Source organism: Rhagoletis pomonella, unplaced genomic scaffold (assembly GCF_013731165.1).
Source record: "Rhagoletis pomonella isolate Grant_MI unplaced genomic scaffold, Rhpom_1.0 Rhpom_scaffold_00004, whole genome shotgun sequence".
Classification (NCBI taxonomy): domain Eukaryota; kingdom Metazoa; phylum Arthropoda; class Insecta; order Diptera; family Tephritidae; genus Rhagoletis; species Rhagoletis pomonella.
In genome coordinates, this window is record NW_023458558.1 from 4444516 (window position 1) to 4466343 (window position 21828).

The window sequence follows — 21828 nt, forward strand, 5'->3', positions numbered from 1 at the left end:
CAGTTCTACTAGTAATGTTATCTGCATTCAAAGCACCAAAATTCTCAAATTATATGTGTGTATGTATGTATACATGGAAATTGCAATTGTCGGAGAACAAACTTCATGTTTGGAGCGGCATGTGAGAAATAAGATCGCGCACAGACAATAACATAATTTGTTGTAATGAATGTGAATTTATACGCCCGAAAAATACAATTTATCGCTACTCGAATAGCCAATTTTCAATGCGAAAATGTGCGCTAGTTTTTGTAAATTTCTGAACTTAAAAAATAAAAATGAAAAAAAGTAACATTATTTCTCAGCCAACCATTCATTTGCGTTTTGAGTAGCTAATATTTTATAGTCAGCCAGATATTGCGCAATTACAGAAAAAAGAATTAATATATCAGAGCATGTTGACGAGTATTGGTGGAGTAAGAGAAGCAGTACACTTCTTACATATCCGTGTTCGTATGGAAAAGTAGCTTATGTCGAAAGGCCGACTTTAGTATAATGCGGCATTCCCTTTATTTTTTAAACGACAAGGAATTTTTTGATCAGACTTAAAAAGAATATTGACTTGCTAGTATCGGAACTATTTCTTGCACGTTTGTTTGCTAAAAGTTGTTTAACGGCTTAGCGCCCGTAAGTCATTCGCAATCGTATGCTGCGAATGACGATTTATACTAAAGCCAGCCTTTCGACATAAGCTACTTTTCCATACGAACACAGATATGTATGTACCATACCCAACGCATAAAAGAGCCGAAAACCAAAAGACATAAAAGGTTTGAGAAACTAAATAAAAAATCTTAATGCAAAAGTTGGTCTTTGAAAAATATCTGCAATTTATGTAGCGCGAAAATTTAGTCATTTGATAATTCTGCACGCAGCTGACATTTTTTTATACACTTAGTAAAACTTTTTTTTTGCCATTTTAGTCAGTTTAGTCAGCCCAGTGGAAACCGGAAATGAGATTTGGTTTTGTGAATCCATTCGCTTTATTCAGTTCGCTTCAACCTGGGCTTTGGAGCAGAGATTTTTTTGTCATCGCTCCGCTCCGGTATTTCATTTCGCTCCGATTTCCTCTCTGAGCTCCGTACCCGCTAATAGATTTTTTTTTTAATCGACTTCAAAAAAAGAAGTTATTAATTCGCCGGAATATTTTTTTCTATGTATGTTATCGTATACCTTTGGACCACGTTAACCGATTTCGATGATTCGCAGGGTGGTTCCATACTAACTTGGTTTAGATCCGATCATTGGTTCATGAAAAAATTAACGGTAATCCTAAATTTTTATATGAGAATTAAAGTCACTTGTGTTTGTTGCTTAAAAACTACTTGTTATTAATTTATTTACTAAAATATCGAGCCCAAATCGCCAAAAAACGTAAGCGAAATTTTTTTTAATTTGTTTTTTTTTTTTTGGTGCATTTCTTTAGATGCTCTAGATGCACTTTTACATCCAAACGAAAATTTAAAAAAACAAATTTTGCTTACGTTTTTTTGGCGGTTAGGGCTCCATATATGAATGAAGTCATCTCCCTGGACAGGAAGTTCAGAGAAGTTCACTTGGCTACTTGTGATCTAATCTTTAACAGATGGGCTGACAGTTGGCTAAGCTGAGGCTAGAAAAAACTTCGGCATATAAAGTTGCAGTATTTCTGGCCGGCGCACGACCGCGGCTAGCTGGCTAAGACCCAACTCTATTCTTAAGTTAATTCTAAACGTGACCAAACATTTTGTAACCAAAAATTTAAAATTTTTATTAAAAAAAACTGAACCTTTCTTTACTGGTAAAAAAAAAATTTTTCTAGAGGCGCAGATTAGACATAGATAATCCATTATTTTGATCCATGGGTACAAAAATATCAATGAATTGGATATAAAAATTAATAATCAGCCAAATAGTCTGCTTCTCGGGTAACATATGTAGACTCACGTACACAAACATACACACACACATATGTATAAATATGCCCACACATTTGTTTGCAGGCAGCTTGTTTGAGGAAGTGGGCTGTGACCGTCAGCCCACCATGCAATTGATTTAAACACACACATACATATGTACATAAGCATATGTATGTATATGTAAGCATGCATAGTCAATACGGTAAGCGTCATTCAAGCACACACATACTAAAAAATACTCATTCTATACATTTTTCATCATACCGCCATCCATCTTACCCATGCAACCATTCTTAACGGCAACTCGCACCATTTTAATTGGATTTTAATGGACTCGCGCCTTTTTGCACTGAAACGTGCCGCGTATTTTTACCATTTTAAGTGAGTTACATTCACCACTTGACCAGCGTGATAGCGCAAAGCTTTTATTACCATTAGTTGTTCTCATAAGTCTGATTGTAATGTGTGGCACTACGCTGTCATACAAATAAACATACAACAAAGAAAAAAGGAAGCACTTCATGCACTCATACACACCTACATGTATTTCAATTTAAATTTCTTTGTTGGATATATTTCACTCATCTAATAACTTGCAGTTGCAGTTAATGGAAAAATAAATTGAAATAACTTTGGCTCGTTCCTGTCATCCCAATTCCCCCATCACGAAGTCAAACTGTGGCAATGGCAGGCATCCCGGCGGATTGGTCACAAATATTAGCTTGCTGTTGCATTTATGTACTGCTGTCACATAGTCGAACTCTTCGCTTAAGCGAAGTTATATAATGCAAGTGCTTAAAAGGCGCTTTTGCCATTGATTTAGTGATTCATATTGCCAGAAATGGCCATACGGTAAGTTTTTATGGTTACTGTTTGGCCTCAAAACACTTGGAAACCTGACTGTTTTCTATGGTCAGCAATTAAGCTGTTAATTAGTGGAAATATTGTCATAAATAAAGATATTTATTAACTAAAATAACTGAATACGGAGGAAATTTTTTTTATAAAATTTTTTTTTCGATAATAATTTAAACACTCAAGCACAATTTATTAAAACATATGTATAGTAAAATGTTCACTTGAACTTCTTATTGCGTAGGTGTAGCCATAAAAAGCAAATCGTTTTTTGATTTAAAATTTTTCGATTCTTCAGCATTATGAAGTTTTTGTGGAATTTTTGCAGCCGATTTCATGCGAGGAGCTTCATTCCGACTCGTTCAGTGTGAACACCAACAGCTTCGCAGAGCATAGACTCGCTTTCTATATATATAGTACATTTACTTTCCGCACTCAATTTGAAAAAATTGCCTGAATACGCATTTGCAGCAACTTCAAAATAAGACTTTCTTCTCATAGAAAAAAAAGTTATGGCACAAACGTTGTTAGTGCATAGATATGCCGCTAAGATACACAAAAAAACTCAATCTTTTAATTTTGGCCCTAAAATTGCCACGTCCATTTCTAGAAGATTCTTCGATTTAAAAAAATTACGGAACAAATGTTGTTAACCAAGGGATAATCTACAGAAATCCACAATTAAATCTGCGTTTTGTTATTTTTAGTCCTAAAACTGCCACGCCGATTTCTAAAGGGGGTTTTTTTTTATCTTAAACAAAACTCTTTCCAAAGAAACATTTTTACTAATTGGGTATTCTCCCGGAATCTGCAATAGATTTGCATTTTCGCAATAACACCCCTTTTTAACGCTTGCTACACATAAGTACATACATACATACATACGTAGGTGTTGGTGATCAAACTTAGGGTGTCTGTTTGAACTCTCGTTTCGATCGGGAATTATCACTAGCAAATTTTATCCAAAGCGATTTCCTGGTCATAAAATTCAGCATTTTTCCAACCCTGATATATTTTTAGCAATAATAATAACTTTATGAGGTTAATTTTAAAGAAATATTTAATTTCAGTTTTTTTTCTATTCTTTCAGATTTCTACAAAGAAGTTTATAAAGCAGTTAAGAAAGGAATTCGTACAGCAAAAATTCAAAACTATTCTGATTATATAAGTATGTACAAAGATATGTGTTGATATGTGCATTTATCTCCACAACTGTATGATTGTTGGTAAATACTCGTGGTTCATTAGTTCCAAGCCAACTTGACAGCCTAAGCCCCGCTGATATCAAATTACAAAAGCCTCACCAACAACGGTGTGACATTCAATTCGGTGCAATGAAGCGTAAACATTCCAACAGGCAGCGATTTATGAATTTTTTCACGGCAAAGCCCTTACAAGCTAGTGCACAGAGTTGAGTAGATAAATGCTGCAGCAACAAGGAGTACAGGAAGTGAATGCCAGCAGCGAAAAATGGTGAAAGAATGAAGCAAAGAAAGTTGTGCGGTGACTTTGTGCGGGCACATGTAGGCACATATTCATGTACAAGCGTATATATATTTGTACATATATGTATGTATATGGCTAAGTATGTTACATTTTTTTATTCTATCAGTAATGAAGTTAACTTGAATATATATTTCTTCTTAGCTATTGATTTCTATGTATATTCATAGCTATAAACATACATACCCTTGTGGTCAGCTGACTAAGTCAAGCGACATTTTGAAAAGTTTTGGCAATTTTTCTTTTGTTTATTTAAAGTTTATATTTTTTATATAAAAGTCTGGCACTTTACCTAACAAGCCCCACATAAGTTCACATTTCGAACTTCGCACAAAAATTATGAAAACTCAAAAAACTTAAACATTTGCACAGGAAAATTTTAAACTTTTCATTCAGAATTTTAAGAAAAATTTTGGGTGCGCAGTTTTGCAGCTCATCAAATTTGAGTCGGTCATATAAAATATGCTCGACAATTTCGTTTGTATGGGAGAAAATGCCTAGCACAAAAAAATATTAAAAATCAACGCGATTTTCTAGCGGCTTAAAATTGCATTGCATTTTGACCTACTTAAATTTAATGAGCTACAAAACTTCATACCCAAAATTTTTCTAAAAATTCTCAGTAAAATGTTTAAAATTTTTGAGTGCAAATGTTAGAAATTGTTGAATTTCCATAATTTGTGTACGCTGGTTAGGTAAATTGCTAAACTTTCATAAACAAAAGTATAAGCATTAAATAAACAAAAGAAAAAATAGCCAAAACTAGTCAAAATGTCACTTGACTTAATCAGCTGACGACAAGTGTATATATGTATAAATGCACACAGGTATGTGCGTTCCTGCGGCATGTCAGTTATGTGTCAACACCAATGTTTAGTTGACAGCATTTAATGAATTACACTTAACATAACTATTCATAAGCTACAATGCTACGTTTACGCAGGAATGTGAAGTGTAGTGAAGTAAATAAATAAATATTTATGTACATTTGTATGTATTACTCGTTTGTACTTACCGATGCGACAATGGTTAGATAGTAACGTTGCACCTTCTCGTAATCCAACGTCTTGGCTATAGTCACCTGCGGATAAAAAAGTATTTGATTGTTATTTTTCCATTAAAAAGACATAGGTTATCTACTTGATTTATTTATTTATGTCGCAACAATTATATCCAATACAATACCCATACAGATGGTATTCCTATCAATCATGACGATCGGGGTGTGTTTGGGCGCTGCGCCATATCGAAACGAATATTTCGCCAATAATAAATAGATATCGGAAAAAATTACAAAAAAAATAAAAAACTACACATGTACGTATAAATATAAAATTCTACGATTAGCTATTTCAATATTTGTTGTTTGCCATGCAATTTGATTGATTGCGCCGATTATTGACAATGAATGACAGTGGAAGGCCACACCAGCATACGAGTATGCAGCTATTCGTATGCACACAGTTGCTTGGCCTATCAAAGATGCAGATAAATTTTGCCAAATGATTGGGGCCACCAACGCAACACGACTACGACTTTATAAAATTGCATACACATGCATATATATGTATATATGGGGCGTTCCATACCAAAGTGGACGTGGTTCATGCTTCAAGTGTTTGATTTGTTTCAAATTTTTAGGGTTGATGGACAAACATAAATAGTAAATAACTATGAAGTTTGAGCTTGATTAATACATTTTTAAAAACTCTACTGCCATTAGAAAAAAGTGCAAAAAAGCCGTCAGCATAAAAAAAAAATTAAAAATCAACTCACTTTGGCAGTAGCTTAAAACTTGCACTTTATTATACTAAAATTTAATGGATGACAAAACTGCATACTCCCAAAATTTCTAAAAGAAATTAAAAAAATTTGTAAAAAAAAATCATAACTCAAATTATTGCAGAGTGCACCCCGAAATACTAAATTTAATTATTGCGCAACACTCAGAGCTACCAGTTTGATTTTTTCAAATTTTTTTGAAATGGCATATTCTCAAAAATTAATTATTTTTATCAAAAAATTTGTATGTGGAAAATTTTTTAAGAAAAAAAAAATTTTTCAAATATTTGTTTTCACAGATAATTTTGATGTGTGTATGTGTGGTTTTTTCAAATTTTTTCCTCGCCCGTTCTCGAGATATTTGGAAAATTATTAAATCGATTTGTTTTTGTTTTTGTGCTGTAAAGTTTTTAAGAATGTATTAATCCAGTTCAATTTTCATATTTGTTTATTATTTATGTTTATCCATCAACCCTAAAAAACACCTGAATCATGGGCGTAGCCAGGTAGGGGCAGGGGGGGGGGGGGGCCCGGGCCCCCCCTAACTTTCAAATTTTTGCCTAGATATTCAAAAATACTACCACGAAATGCTTGCTTGATAATTTCGGCCCCCCCCTAAATTTCAAGGTTTTTCCTATATATATACTGTATAACAAATTATACTCCCAACGCTAACTAAATAATTAGTAAATTGATATGAAAAGTAGATATGTGGATCATCCGGTTCTGTATCAAGTTATTATCTCTAACTTCAAAGCACTTCCATTTTAAAAGGGTAAAAACCTGGCTGCAGTCGACAATGAGCAAAAATTTATTGAACGGAAACTATAAATAAATTTATAGTTCAATTGTTTATTACTTTGTCTTTAGGTTTGTGTCTTTACTAAGCGGTTGGGTGAACAGCCAAGACGTTTACTTCCAAAGTGTGACAAAACAAAATCAAGTAATATATTTAGCATAAATAAATATACCAGCCTAAAAAATCTGCGTACTCAAAATGTTCAATACGCCCTCATACTGATACATACATACATATGTATGTACATCATTTAACGTTTTGTCCGGCTATTTGGTTTATTATACAGGTATGTAGAGCGAATTTAAAAAAATTCATCAGGGTTTAGTTGAGATATTCGTTTTTGGCCACTATGTTTTGTACATTTCCCAGTACTGCAAAGCTTTTGACGGCCATTCACCTGGGAGTGGCCAGAAGTGATTCGTGTGCTTACGGTTCAAATCGCAGCTAACTACGTCCGGATATTTATATCCATGAATACTCTGGGTAGCGACCGAACGCTAGTTTGGGAGCGAGGTAAAGTGGGAGGGCGGAACACCCCGCGTGCGCTGGGGATTAATCGGGATGGTGCCTCTGCCCGGCTGGTTGAAGTCCTAGGGAAAATAAAGGCTAACATCAGCTCCATCCACGAAATGCGATGGACGGGGCGAGGAAGGTAAGCGTGAGCCTTGCGACGTCTACTACAGTTGCCACGTAAAGGAGTGCAATTCGGTGTTGGATTTGTGGTGGGAGAGAGACCGGCGTTCACTCTAGTGGACGAAAGTCTAGCCACAATCCGCATCAAAGCGAGTTCTTCAACATCTCATTCACATGTGCCAATGCCCCGATGGAAGAGAAGGACGAGGCATCCAAGGCTCTCTTAGCTTAGAGCGTACATATTAGCGCTGCCCCCGACACGTATAAAAATCGTGCTTGGCCATTTAAATGCCAAGGTGGGCAACGAAGGGATCTTTGGTGCCAGTGTCGAAAAAATCAGCCTCCACATAGAAACGGCGGGCTGAGGATGATCCACTTCGCCGGGGCCCGAAGCTTGGCAGTATGTATTACTGGGTTCTAGCATAAAAACATCCATAAAGCTATTCTCATTTTCGTTGTTGGTGTTTCCGACAGGGTAGGAGTGTGATGTATTGTGGAACGATTTTCCGTCGTCCCTTGTCAAATTTGGTTTGGAGACAAACCGGTTTCGGCGTTGTTCCATCTTCAGTGTCATTTTTCGTTCTCTCAAGCTACATGCATGTCTCCACATCGAAAAACGGGAAACCAAATCGAGCATGTTGTGATAGACGGAAGACATGCTTCCATATTTTAGATATACATACGTACACTCCGAGGGCCAAACATCGACTCGCACTACTATATTGATGCATCCAATATACGACCTAACCTCGGAGAAGCAAAAAAAGGGCCCCCAACAATGCAGGGAAAGTTCAACGTCGAAAAGCTGCAATCAAAACAGACGGCCAATGGATTCGGCGCTCGACCCTCACACCTGCTGTGAGAGAGCACTCTTCAACAAACCGACTTGCGCGAGCAGTGGAACCACATTTCCCGCTAATTACTGGTACGATCACGAGTGTGAGAAAATGCTTGAAATGCTGTCCGACAAAAAAAACACCCGAAATTTTTAGCAGAGAGTTGAGCGACTTACGGAAGGTTTCAAGACTCTTATATGAACAACCATGGCGACCTAGTGACCGATGTCCAGAACGTACTCAGATTATGGAGGGAACACTTTTCGACCCTTTTGAATAGCGGAAGCACTTCGAGGTCCCAGTCGATGACGATGGAGTCGATATCCCAGCGCCTGACTATGAAGAAAAGTGCCAAAGCTGTTTGAGCTGACGGCCTGTCAGCTGAGCTATTTAATTACGATGGCAAGGAGGTAATAAGGTGCATGCCCGACGACTGGAATTCAAGTGCGCTCTGCCCAATCCACAAGAAAGGCAACCCCGCCATGCGTACCAACTACCGCGGGATCAGCCTTCTAAGCATAGGTTGCAAGGTCTTATCGAATGTATTGTCCACCATAGACCAGGTATTCACAGTACGCCGAATCTTGGAAAAGACCCGCAAGAAAATGATCCGCACTCACCACCTATTTGTCGACTTTAAAGCCGCTTTCGACAGTACTTAAAGGTATATGCTGCTATGTCTGTCATACGCCTGTGAAAAATGACGTTGAGTAATACCACCAGCTCTGCTCTGTTACCTTTCGCCGCCAGACGGGGTTTCAGACAGGGCGGCTCTCTTTCATGTGGCTTCTTTAATCTGATGTTGGAGAAGATAATAAGATCTTCAGAACTGAACCGCTTAGGAACAATTTACTACAAGAGCGTACAATTGCTGGCTTATGCCGATGACACTGACATCATCGGTAAGAAAAACCGCGAAGTCTGTCCTGACTTTTCCAAGTTGGACAAGGAAGCAAAGCGAATGGGTCTGGTGGTAAACGACGACAAGACGAAGTATCTCCTGTCATCAAACAAACAATCAGCACATTCGCGCCTGGCACCCACGTCACTTTTGACAGTTATAATTTTGAGGAAGTAGAGAATTTCGTTTACTTGGGAACCAGCATTAACACCTGTAATAATGTCAGCATGGAAATCCAACGCAGAATCGCTCGTGCCAACAAGTGCTGCTTTGGACTGAGTAGGCAATTCAGGAGTAAAGTCCTCTCTCGACGTACGAAAACCACAGTATAAATCACTCATCATGCCCGTGCTGGTATGTGGCGTATTAAAATACAGCGGCTCAACTGGCTTGATCATGTCGTTCGAATGGACACCGACGCCCCAGCTCTGAAAGTATTCTGGCTTCACTTGGCATTTCTAATAGGCGTCAGTTGGTCAAAATCGCTTTGGCGGTTACAGCGCCAAAAAGGAAGAAGAGGAAGAGAATAGATCTATAACCTTATCAGTCACACAGTGTTATAATCCCGACGAAATCCTTGATGGTGGTACCGGGAGGGGAACGGTACATGACGGTAGGAATTTTAGTTTGAGTTAAAGTCTCACACGGAAGGGGTTAGGCTTTCGATGCTTCCTCCTCGTAAAATAAACATGCTCAGTAAAAAGTTAACAATTTAAATCGACGAATAGTTTTATATCAACTTTTGTGAACTTCTGTGTATTTGTTTTTTGTACAACATATTTACCTTTATTGGTTACAATAATTTTAAGCTATAATAAAACAAATTTTAGTACATAAGTAAGTTATTGGTTTTGAATTTTTTATTTTGTATGGGCCCCCCCCTAAATTTCGTTCTGGCTACGCCCATGACCTGAATTATGAACCCCGTCCATTTTCGGATGGAGCGCCCCATAAATTTATATACATATGCGTGTACACAAGCACATGCCTTTTGTGCCTTTGTTGTTGTTGTTTTTGTTCAGTGATATTTGCATTGCATTTTGAGATTTGTTCAGAAGTTCATCGATAGAAATTTGACAAGATTTATTGCTCGAATTTACAAGTCTTACTCTGCGAAGTGCTGAAGTTTTGCTTATCTTAGATGGTTTTAGTTTGAATCAATTTAAACCTATTTAATATCTTCATATCGATTAAGAACAATTTGGTTTTCAATAAATAACGTTGAATGTAATTTTTTTTTAAATACATTTAGAGGCAAATGAACAATGGTGAGTTTAACTCGTGTCTAATGAGACTATATGTATGTACGAATGTATGTATGTCTTTAAAAATTAATTAAAAATCATAATTTACTTGGCTTACTGGCTAAGTTGATTGACTCGATTTTTCCAAACCGATTTCAACTGTTGTTTTTTTTTTTAATTTTTTGGGGCCATTTTTTTGAAACCTTGATTTTTCCATTTTCGATGTTTACAATCGCATAAGCTAGGGTTTCATCTAGTTTATTTATATACCTGAAACTAAAAATTCTTTTTCGAAATTCATAAACACTATATCAAAATATTGTTATTTGTGAGAGAAAAATACACACGTATTTTTTATTTTGGAAAAAAAAATGTTTGGAGATCGCGCTAGACGGTTTTTTATAAAAACGCTGACGTTTTAAATTTTGTTATTTTCGTGACATGTTATAGGGCAGCTAAAAATGTTGTTTTTACATGTAACTAGTCAGATATTATCGGGGTATATTCCCTTAATTACATACCTATCATGGACAGTTAGAATGGGCCTAGTGCCCGAAAATATGCTTTCGAAAAGAGACTGATAAAATTAAAACGTTGATACTGAACGTTTTAAGTATTGTCATGTCGTTACCAGGATAACCTCCTGGGGTCGCTGATTACGAATCTGATAGTTCCGTTAATGGTTATTTTGGTCATTAGTTTGACGAGGAAAACACAAGTTTTACACTTAACAATATCAAATTGAGGCCAGTATAGTCATTTTGGTTTCAATAGCAACGAAAACTATCTATATCTATATATATTAGACTGCATCACCATACAAAAAAAAATCGATACTATTTTTCCACTGAAATTATAAAATCTATTATATTTTAAGACGTCCACCAAAATATTTCGGAAAAATATTAAGATCTAAATGAGCTGGACCGATTTGAAAATACCTCCAAAAATGGAGTTTTTGATGAATAAAAATAGTTTCTTAAAGATTTTTTTTGAAAAAATCCCCTCAAATGACAAAATGGTTTAAGCTTAAAATATTTACATAAAAATATTAAAAAAAAATTTAAAAAAAATTTGAACGGAATCGTAATGATGAGATTTTTGATGCTGTTTTTTAACTTGAATAACTGAACCTAAACTCCTCCGATTTAGACTTAAGAGGTGTCACTGGAAAGGTATTTTCTCATCCTTTTTGTTTCTTTGATAATAAACTCATTAAAAGGATGAAAAAGAAAGGTAGGATGAACGAACGTATTCTAAGTTGAATTAAGTTGTGTTGGTATTCGAAAAAACAAGATGGGACACGAAAGACGCTTTTTTTGGCCAGAAATAAAAACAGTGTGAAAATACCTTTCTACTGAGATCCCATAAGTTAAAATCAGAACATTTCTGGCCCAGTTATTCAAGTTTTTCTTAAATCAATCTTTGAAAAAGTAAAAAAAAACAGCATCAAAAATCTCACTCTTACGATTCCGTTGAAAAGATTTTTAAATATTTTTATGCAGATTTTTTAAGCTTAATCTAATTTGTCATCTGAGAGGACTTTATTCAAAAAGTCCTTTAAGAAACTATTTTTATTCATAAAAAACTTCATTTTTGGAGGTATTTTCAAATCGGTCCAGCTCGCTTAAATCTTAATATTTTTCCGAAATATTTTGGTGGACGTCTTAAAATATAATAAGTTTTGTAATCCCGGCGGAAAAACCGCAACTTTTTTTGGTGATGCAGTCTATAAAACGCGAGGAGAGTCTTTTCCACGTCATCAGATCTGCACCGTTCGTTCGATTTTCAAAAATTGAGTATCAAGTTAACGGGACTGGGCTTTAAATGATCAATAAGACTTTACCCTTTTTAAAAGGGTTGCCACTTGTTAAAAAACTGAGTTAAAATTATTTAATAACTAATACCATTAGATCCGCATCGTTCGTTCGATATCCAGAAGTGAGTTGTCAAATTAAAGGGCTTGGCATTTAGATGTGCAATAAAGTTTAATTTTTCAAAAAGGATTGCCATCTTTTGAAAAATTTAATTCAATTTATTTAAAATAATAAATCAACTATTTCTATATGGATCTCGAAATAAAGATGGTTTTGAAAAGCCTTTATTTATTAACTACATGTATGGGGGTTGCCACCTGTTTAAAAAATTAATTTCAATTTGAATTAAGATAATAGAGACTATATACGTATCACCAAATGGGTGCCAGACGAAACAGGTTTGGGGTAGTAGTTGAAAATATTTTACAGAAGGGTGCCACCTGTTTAAGAGTCGAATTTAGTTTAGCTATACACAAGTTATATGAAATATTAAAATATGCGTGTCAAACAGTCGAGTGTAAAGAAATCTTTAGTGCGAACGTACAGAAATTTTTGTGGTGTTTGAAGAGTATTGCCACGTGTTGAGAAAGGTAGATTCAATTTATTTAATAAGTTAAGTGAACTATTAAAAGTTGGCTATCAAGCGAAATGGGTTTGAAAAGGATTTATTTCAGAACTGTGTTCGAAAGAAATTTTTCTATAAATCTCTCGCATGTGGCATGAAGTTTGATTAAGGTTTGTCAATAATGCCACTAGGCTTCAATTGCTTTGCCTAGATCACTGAAATTTCGCAGAGCCACATTGAACACGTACGGCGCACTGAATTGCTCTTTTATGAATGCCGCTAAATTTTCTGACGTTGAAGTGCTAAGCCAGAGCTTTCTACCTAAAGGACAAAGTTTGATTTTAGTCCCCGCTCGTTTTTGATTGAACTACATTTCAAGTTCCGTTGTGCTTTGCTGAGTTCTAGTGGAATATCGGCCAGTATTAGTGCCCAGAGCAGCCGAGATAGAACTTCTCATTGAGATGTAATCAATTTGCATAGCGGGATGGTGTTCGGGTCAGGTCCATATTAACTGCACTGCGACTAAGATATCTATTGTGCCTTCAACCGTGCACAGTACCTCATCTAAACCCATGTGGTCAGACACTCAAGTCTTTACAAGAGATTGGGGGGATTACTTTGATTGTTAAGTTGTTGAACGCTCTCTCTTTTTAGAGGATGGTAGTAACGGATGAATGGATTTTCCTTTGTAAAAAGAACTTCGTGTAGATTTGTCTCCGTTAACGTGTTCTTAATATTTGCACGCTGAGCTGTGAGTAGTTTGCAACTTTCCAAAAAAGTCCCGAGACCGAATCGCGACATTATATATTGAGATCGCTGCCTACAATAGCAAGTGCGATTTTTCTGTATTGTGTAGAAAACATTCGATTACAAATGCCAGGATACGGCCCTAAAGTATATGCCTAACCTTGTATTTATATAGCTTAGAGTCAGCACTTATGTTCTCATGAAAATTGCTCGATGCCAGGCTTAAAGCTAAGGATTAGTTGGTCTGAAAGGTAGTACGATGACAGTAGTAGAACACTTTCTGGACGCATTGTCAATATATCATCACTCTGCGGCGATTTTAAGGTTAAAGTTTGTCAAGAGGGCTGTAATGTTCTTCAATGTGGCTCCTAGTTTTCACAGATTAGTTGGATAATTTTCTCTTATTTTCCCTGGAAACGCTATGCACCTCAATTCACTGTGAAAAATAACGCAGTTGCTAGCTAGTCTAACTTAACTTAAACACTTTGCAGTAAATGACAATAACATTTTTGGTGAGGCGTTCATAAACTTAATAAGAGAATGACAAAGTAAATATTTGCAACCATTTTCGGTATAATAGTGTGTAGTTTCTTTCAATAAATTTTTATCTCATCAATATATAATTTTAACTGCAGCATCCGCTATAGTTCTCCACATCATAACTTTCTCACACACACTCACCTGCCCTTGATGCGGAAAGGAAATTACGAATATGCCATAACCATCGGCAATTGTCATCTTCTCGTCTTCGGTTGTATTCGTATTGCCTTCAACAATAAAATACTCAACGAGTCCATTAACACCAGCATCCTTGTCCAGCGCTTGTATGTGGCGGAAGATTGTTGTGCCAACTGGAGTGCTCTGCAAAGAACAAACAAGTAAAATATAAAAACGAAATGGATTAACAAAGAGATACAAAGAAACGGAATTAAGTAAATGGAAATGTATGAAGCTAAGCATAAAAACTAAGTCGAGAGAGGAAGAGAGAAAAAAATAAATAAAAATGCAATGAATATAAATAGTAAATAATGGAAAAAATGTTGTGCAAATAAAATAAATTTCATTTAAGAAAATCGCAATGAATGCAACAAACGAGATTCTGACAGGAAAATACCTAAAAATGGTAAAGTGATGGTTGTATACATGCGCTGGCAATAGTAAGAGCAACAATAACAACAACAACAGCAAAACTTACCAATGTCAGCAACACTATTGAACATACGCTCTGCAGTCACAGCTGCCTGCGCAAATATGTATGTACCCTGCAGGGAAACCGCTGACTAGTGAATCAAATTTCTAGTACCGTAGTAGGTCTTTATCGCCAAAAAGGAACTGGTCCGATAGGAACTAGATACCCACTAGACCAAAATCGGCGAAAAGTGGTACTTTTAAAAAACTAATTTTTTTTCAGTTTTTTTCACTAGAAATCTATATCTAAAGTGACGAATTTAGAAATGGTTCGGAACTATCGAATAAGGGATGCAGTGGGGGGCTTGTTTACTTTACATAGATATGTGTTCGGCGGCTTTTTCTTTCAAATACGCTTCTATTCTGTGCTTCGCAGATGCTTTTTCATAGCTTGGTAATACAAAACTAAAATTTGTGTTAACATTTCAACATCTTGGGACAGTCTGGAATCTAAGAAATAACAGCGAGTACCTCTGCAAACTCAGCTACAGCTAAAGATATGTAAACGTACATTTCTTACAATCATTCAAACAAAGTTAGTTTCAAATAGAAAACACATTTCTTCCAAAATAACTTAAAACCGCACACACGGAAAAACCAAAAAGATTTAAAAATCACGATACTTTTTTCTTTCGTCTGTCGATTTTAGAACTGGTTCGGAACAATAGAATTTAGAACTAGTTCGGAACTATCGAAAAAGGGATGCAGCGGGGGGCAATTGACACTTCCTAGGACTCGCCATGTTAAATTCGCCAGTTGCTTGAATGCAAAAGAGATTTATCGCGAACCAGTACTGGGTCTAAATGTGCTAGAAGCGCACCAGTTCAGAACTAGAGATTTTCCCCACAGGGTAGGTACATACATATGTATGTAAGTATATGCATGTGAGTGTAGTGGCTTTAGCGCACTTGCGAGTTGCGAGACATTACTATGCAGTGCAGGTGAAGCAGTTGAAGGAAAATTACATGTTGCCATTGCAGCAATTAACATAAATTAACTTGGCTTGAATGGCAAGTGAAATGTGCGTGGCTGGCCATATTTGTAAACGGGAGCAGAGCTGAGCAGAGCATAGGAGCGGTAAGTGTAATAGAATAGAGCTAAGCCAACAAAAAGCGAAGAAGGTGGAGTGAAGGGCCATAAATACTTTGGGCGGGAGGAGAGTTTAAGTGCTGAGAAGTTCTAAGGCGCTTAAAAACAAAATACACATGGACTGGCTGAGTGTAGTGTAAGCGAAAATTTTGCCCGGGCTAAGGAAGCTAGCAAACACGAGCCAGCAGTGCGATGGAGTATATTTAGACTGCAGATGGAGACTGCGGAAGCTGCAGTCAGTGCGTTATTTAGTTATTTGCGTCCAAGTTGATGGAGCCATTGGTTGAGTCTTTGGTTTGGCTTGGTGTTGGACCACAACACTCGACGCACATTAAGTAGCAAATCAACAAAGCCATAAACCCTTTTGGAAAATGCCGGCAAATGCCAATAAAATACGCCAACGGCTGGCTGAGAGGATGCAGGCAATATAAGCTTTATTTGGCTATGCAGTATTTTAGCTGGCAGATGACTACTTAGCTAAGACCACAATGGGACGTTCTGGCGCAGCTAAAATGAGGAATACAAAAAAAAACAATGATTATTTCTATTTAATATTCGCCCGAACTGCATAGAGTATAAAGTCCTTAGTAAACTTTGCCCATTACCACTTTGCTCCCAAGCCTTTCTCGGAACGTGTTTGTATATGCAGCAATGCGAAATGTTTACTTCTTATTTTTAAACCTTTGTTTTTTTTGGTTTCGTTTTGTTTTTCCTCCTACTCTGCACACACTGCCATAAACTACATTCTTTAACCCATTTCATTTCCACATGTCACTGATTTGTCGCTGCTCTAGTTGCTGCCGACGAAAGTATAAACAAACAAGTCGACAACACAAGCAAAAATGTCGCTTCTGGTATTAGTTGCGACAGGATTTTAATTGGCAACGAATCGTGGCACAATTTCCAGGAACACAGATACCTTAAAACCACACAGAGACTTTTCAGCAGCAAAGGAATCGAAAAAAAAATCGAAATTAAAAAAAAAAAAAATTAACATCGTCTCAGGGGATGCTTGCTGTCGCCCTTTACCGCGCCTGCGTGGCCTGCATCTTGCGCTTGCGCTTCATACCATAAGCTTTGCTTTGCCAGCAGCTTTGGTTTGACGCTTTGTCACTGCGCCACTTTGCCGTTGTGCACTTTGTCAAAGCGTGGTAGTTTTGCTTTTGTATTTTATTCTTTGGCAGTCGTCGTCTTGGTGGCGCGCCACAACAGCCACGGCAACAGCAACAGCAACAGACAGGAATTGTTAATTTCAGCGCGACCACATTTGGTGCGTGTTGTTTATTTATGTATTTATTAATTGGAATCTTGTGGCGAAACACATGCGTACGAACACATACACACACTCATGCCAGCATTCGTACAACTTGCTTAGGAAATGCGTAGCTATTTGTTTTTTTTTTCACGTCTGCTCCCATTTTTGGTTAGCCGCTTTTTGCTGCTGCTGCTGCTGCTGCTGCTGCTCTGTGCGTGCATTTGTACATACATACGTCTGCTGTTGTGAGTTGGCGTTATTTCGCTTTGGCTATTAGTGACTTATTTAACACACAATTAGCTAAACATGTTTTGTTTGATTTGATACTATAATTTTAGCTATCACTTACAGGTTAGGCTATCTTTAAGATACAATTATACATAGCAAATAGCCTCCTATAAGGCTATAGTTTCCTAAAGTAGCTGCTAAGATAAGGAGCAACTTTAATAAACAAATTTTTTATATTAAACTAATTAAACAGCGTCAGGATTGCTATGGGTTATGGACGTTCTTCTGGCTTTGCACTTCCTGTTGCAGGAGGACCATACTAAATCCCGGCTTTTGCGGCCGCGTTCGCGCACTCTGGGCTCAAATTGCTCCATGTACGAGATACGGCAGCCAACTGCGTGTAGTGCCTTGGGTCACAGTAGACTTATTCGGCTTAAGGGCCCACTGAAGTGAGCAGCGTCTAATCATCTGTATATGAGGTTGCAAGTGGGCGTCAGCCTTGAAGCAACCGGTTCGCTATAAAAATGTGCATATTTTAAAAACCTGCCAGCAATGTTTTGTGCGCCGTGCTTGGAACTCGCCACGTAAAAACAGTGAACAGTAAAAATTTCAAAGAAATCTCGGCATATTGGGCATATACTTTATATGGAGGAAAATGCATAACACCGCCAGCCAAATAAATTATTAAAAATTAACGCGATTTTCTAGCGTCTTGCGGTTTGCAGTTTTGCCTACTAAAATTTAATGGGCTATAAAACTGCATACCCTGAATTTTTCAAAACAATCTAATTGAAAAGTTTGAAATTTTTGGGGGATTTTGATAAAATTTGTTGAATTTTTATAATTTATTAATAATTTTTGTACAAACTTTGAAATGTGGATTTATATGGTGTGTGTTATATATTGCGCTAGAGTTTTATACGAAAACATTAAACATCGAATAAACAAAGTAATATAGCCAAAACTGGTCAAAGTAAAAAGTTTCTATCATTTCTTCCACCACTGTTTCTACGTTCAATGGCACAAAGAAACATTTGGCAATTTTTTAAGCATTTTATTACGCTTATATTGTGTTTAATTAAATATTTTATAATTTATCAGGCTATCATTATCTGAATATAACCACGAAAAACGGCAACAATCTTTTTACGTCAAGTTCGCAGCTTCAGTCTTTCGATTATCCTATGCGCTGCCTTTATTGCATGCAAATACTCATGGAAATGCACATTTGAAATATGAAGTATAAAGGTACAAAAACAAATGCGGCGGGAAACCTATAAATACGGAAGGTATGTATTTTAGTACAAGTGGCCTTCCATACCAAAACGGACGGGGTTCACACTTCATGTGTTTTATTTGTTTCAAATTTTTAGGGTTGATGCAAAAACATAAATACATATTAAATAAATATGAAATTTGAGCTTATCAAATACATTTTTAAAAAATTTGCAGCACAAAAACAAAAGCAAATCGATTTACCTAGTTTTCCACATATCTGGAGAACGGGGCGAGGGAAGAATTAAAAAAAAAAAATACACGTGCATACATACAAATTCTCCACGAAAAGAAATATAAAAAAAAAAATTGTCGGGAAAACTCTTTCACATACAAATTTATTGATAAACAAAATTGTTTTTGAAAATATGCAACCCATAATAAAATGAGAACACTAAATATTTACTAATTTAAAATGGCTTCAAACTTGCCCTTTATCATGCTAGAATTTAATGGGCTACATAACTGCATACTCAAAAAAAAAAAAAAAATAATAATCTAAAAAAAAAAATTAAAAAATGTATAAATTTGTGAGGTTCTCATTTTACTCAAGTTCGGTGTAAAAAAATTCTCAACTCAACCGAGTCGGAAAAGTAGTAATGCATTACATGCGTGATAAATAATATAATGCATTTCTTATGCGTTCTCGATAAAATTACTGCTAACTATGTATTCAGCATTCTAATGTATTCCAAAAGTTCCAAAAACGTCATATTAAAACACATTCATTTCTCGATACTAAGTAATGCAAAATTGAATGCCCCACTTTTCGTTGGACATCGCCTTGGGGAAAAAAATGTTTCTAATGTGAAAAGGGTTGTTTTACTGATTATTTTTCGATTATTATACATTACATTTTCCCATTGGGAAATTATTTTAGAGTACACCCCGTAATATTCAGGGATACCATTGTGATTTAAAAATTTTTTTTTTGAGAAGGCATATTTTCAAAAACTAATTTTTTATCAAAAAATTTGTATGTGAAAAATTTTTCAAGAAAACAAAATTTTAAAAATATTTCTTTTCATAGACAATTTTTATGTCTATATGTATGTTTTATGTGTATGTGTGATTTTTTTCAAATTTTTTCCTCGCCCTGTTGAGATATTTGGAAAACTTAAATTGATTTGTTTTTATTTTTGTGCTGTAAAGTTTTTAAAAATGTATAAATCAACCTCAAATTTCATATTTATTTATTATTTATGTTTATGCATCAACGCTAAAAATTTGAAACAAATCAAACACATGAAGTGTGAACCCCGTCCGTTTTGGCATGGAATGCCCCACATACAAATACGTATGTAAGAACTAAAAACCAAAGAGTTTGAGAAAAATATGAAGCTATGCATACAAAAATATTTGCGGGTCACTCATGTTGCATATTGAAAAATTGTTTAGCCACCCAGCGGCGACTGGGGCGTTTTTAATACATCATGCCGCTAGGTTAATTACAAAATATTTGACTTCAATATCAATTTCAACAAAAAAATTGCTAGGAACAAATCAAAAACCAGATCAACAATATTGTGAAAGAATGTAAAGCAAAAAAAAAGAGAAAAATGAAATAAAACAAAATTTAAAATTGCCCATTCGTTGTAGGTCTTGCACTTCAAAGCGCTTGTTGGACCTTGTTTTTTAATTCAATCTTTTTTTGTGTATTTTAAGTATCACTTACAAATGAGCATGCATAGGTTATGACGTTTTTTAATGAAAAGAAAAAATTAAACAGAAATCGAACACAAACACATGCAAGTAAATGCAGTAATGCATCGCTAAAAAGGTAGACTGTCAGCTGTCCAACAGGTTGTTGCCAACGATAGTCAATCGAGGATATAGAAAAAATACACACACACACACACACACAAACCAGCCACGGATATTAGCCAATGTTGAAAGCAAAATCACAAAAAACAAAACTCCTTGTTGGAGTAATAAATAAATTATTTATTTGTATGAACATGCAATATATATATATATATATATATGTATGTGTGTTAAAAAAAATTGTACGCAGCACAATGCAAACGTTGCACGATGCTGCAACAATGCCACGTATGGCAGGCGTGTGGCGTGGCTGCTTGGCGATTTGGACGTGCTGGGCATATCAAATAATGCAAAAATTGTTGGAAATTTGTCAGCTACGAAATTTATTTGAGATGTCATTGATTTTGGATTATATAAACCAATTAAAGAGTCATAATTTAATAACATTTAATGGGAAAATTATGTGTCGAATGCATAAGAAAATTTTTGATTATAAGTGTGGTGATTAGTGGTCTTTTTTGTATCTTGCGCATAGTTGATGTTAACTTCTTATTTTAAGTGAGATGCTTAAAAGAAAATACATATAAATATTGACGAGAATGAAAGTTTTTCGTTACATATCTTTAAAGTAATACCAAGTATCAATAACTTAAAAATCTATAACTTTTGAACGGGCTTAAATTTCTCTTCGCGGTTTTTTTGTATTGTTAAGTATAAAATTGTCTATAGATAGTGATAACAAAAAATTTAAAGATGCTCCAATTTTACCTTGAACAGTAACCCCAAATTTAATAAATAAAACAAAATATATATAATATATCTATGTTTTGCCCGTTCTTTTAGATTATTAAAAAGCATATTATTTTATAGTTTTTTTTGTTATTTTTTGGCATTGGAAGAGACTTATGTAATTATAAATAGCAATAAAAAAATATATAAAAACCGACTTTGTAAACTGACCCGAAATAGAATTTGAAATGATAAATTTTTTTTTAGTGATAAAATTAAAATTTGTAATAATTTTTTTAAATTTACCTATGTAAAACCAGCCACAAATTGATTAGAAATCATAAATATTCATATTAAAGTTGGTACCAAATTTAAAATATTTCCATTTTTTTGTCCAAATATAAGTGACAATAGGGCCATTCCAGCGAAAACGACACCTCAGATAAAAAAAATTACATAAAATTGAATTTAGATTTGTAAGCGAAGTAAAGACGGTGGAAGCATTCTTTAAAAATAGATTTTTGTCCGCACTATATTATGATTCAATTCTCACAGATTCCTGTTTAATTTTTTAAGAAGAAGTTAGCCCATTTTTTTTTTAACTAATATTATACGATTGTTTGTTTGTTTATTTGGGATAACTCATAGTGTACGTATTTAGTATAAAGTATTTAAAAGCTTATAACGGGTGATTTTTTTGAGGTTAGGATTTTCATGCAT

The 21828-nt window shown here is 35.4% G+C and overlaps 1 protein-coding gene across 1 annotated transcript in view; it reads right to left on the reverse strand.

Moving 5' to 3' along the window:
- The window catches only part of LOC118737147, a 29889-nt gene extending 15089 nt beyond the window's left edge, over positions 1 to 14800 (reverse strand). The window contains exons 1-3 of the mRNA XM_036467465.1: positions 14776 to 14800; positions 14262 to 14545; positions 5272 to 5337 (exon numbers count right to left, since the gene is read on the reverse strand). Coding sequence (XP_036323358.1) covers positions 5272 to 5337; positions 14262 to 14545; positions 14776 to 14800 — 375 coding nt within the window. The remainder of the gene's footprint in view (positions 1 to 5271; positions 5338 to 14261; positions 14546 to 14775) is intronic.
- Positions 14801 to 21828: the final 7028 nt, after the last annotated feature.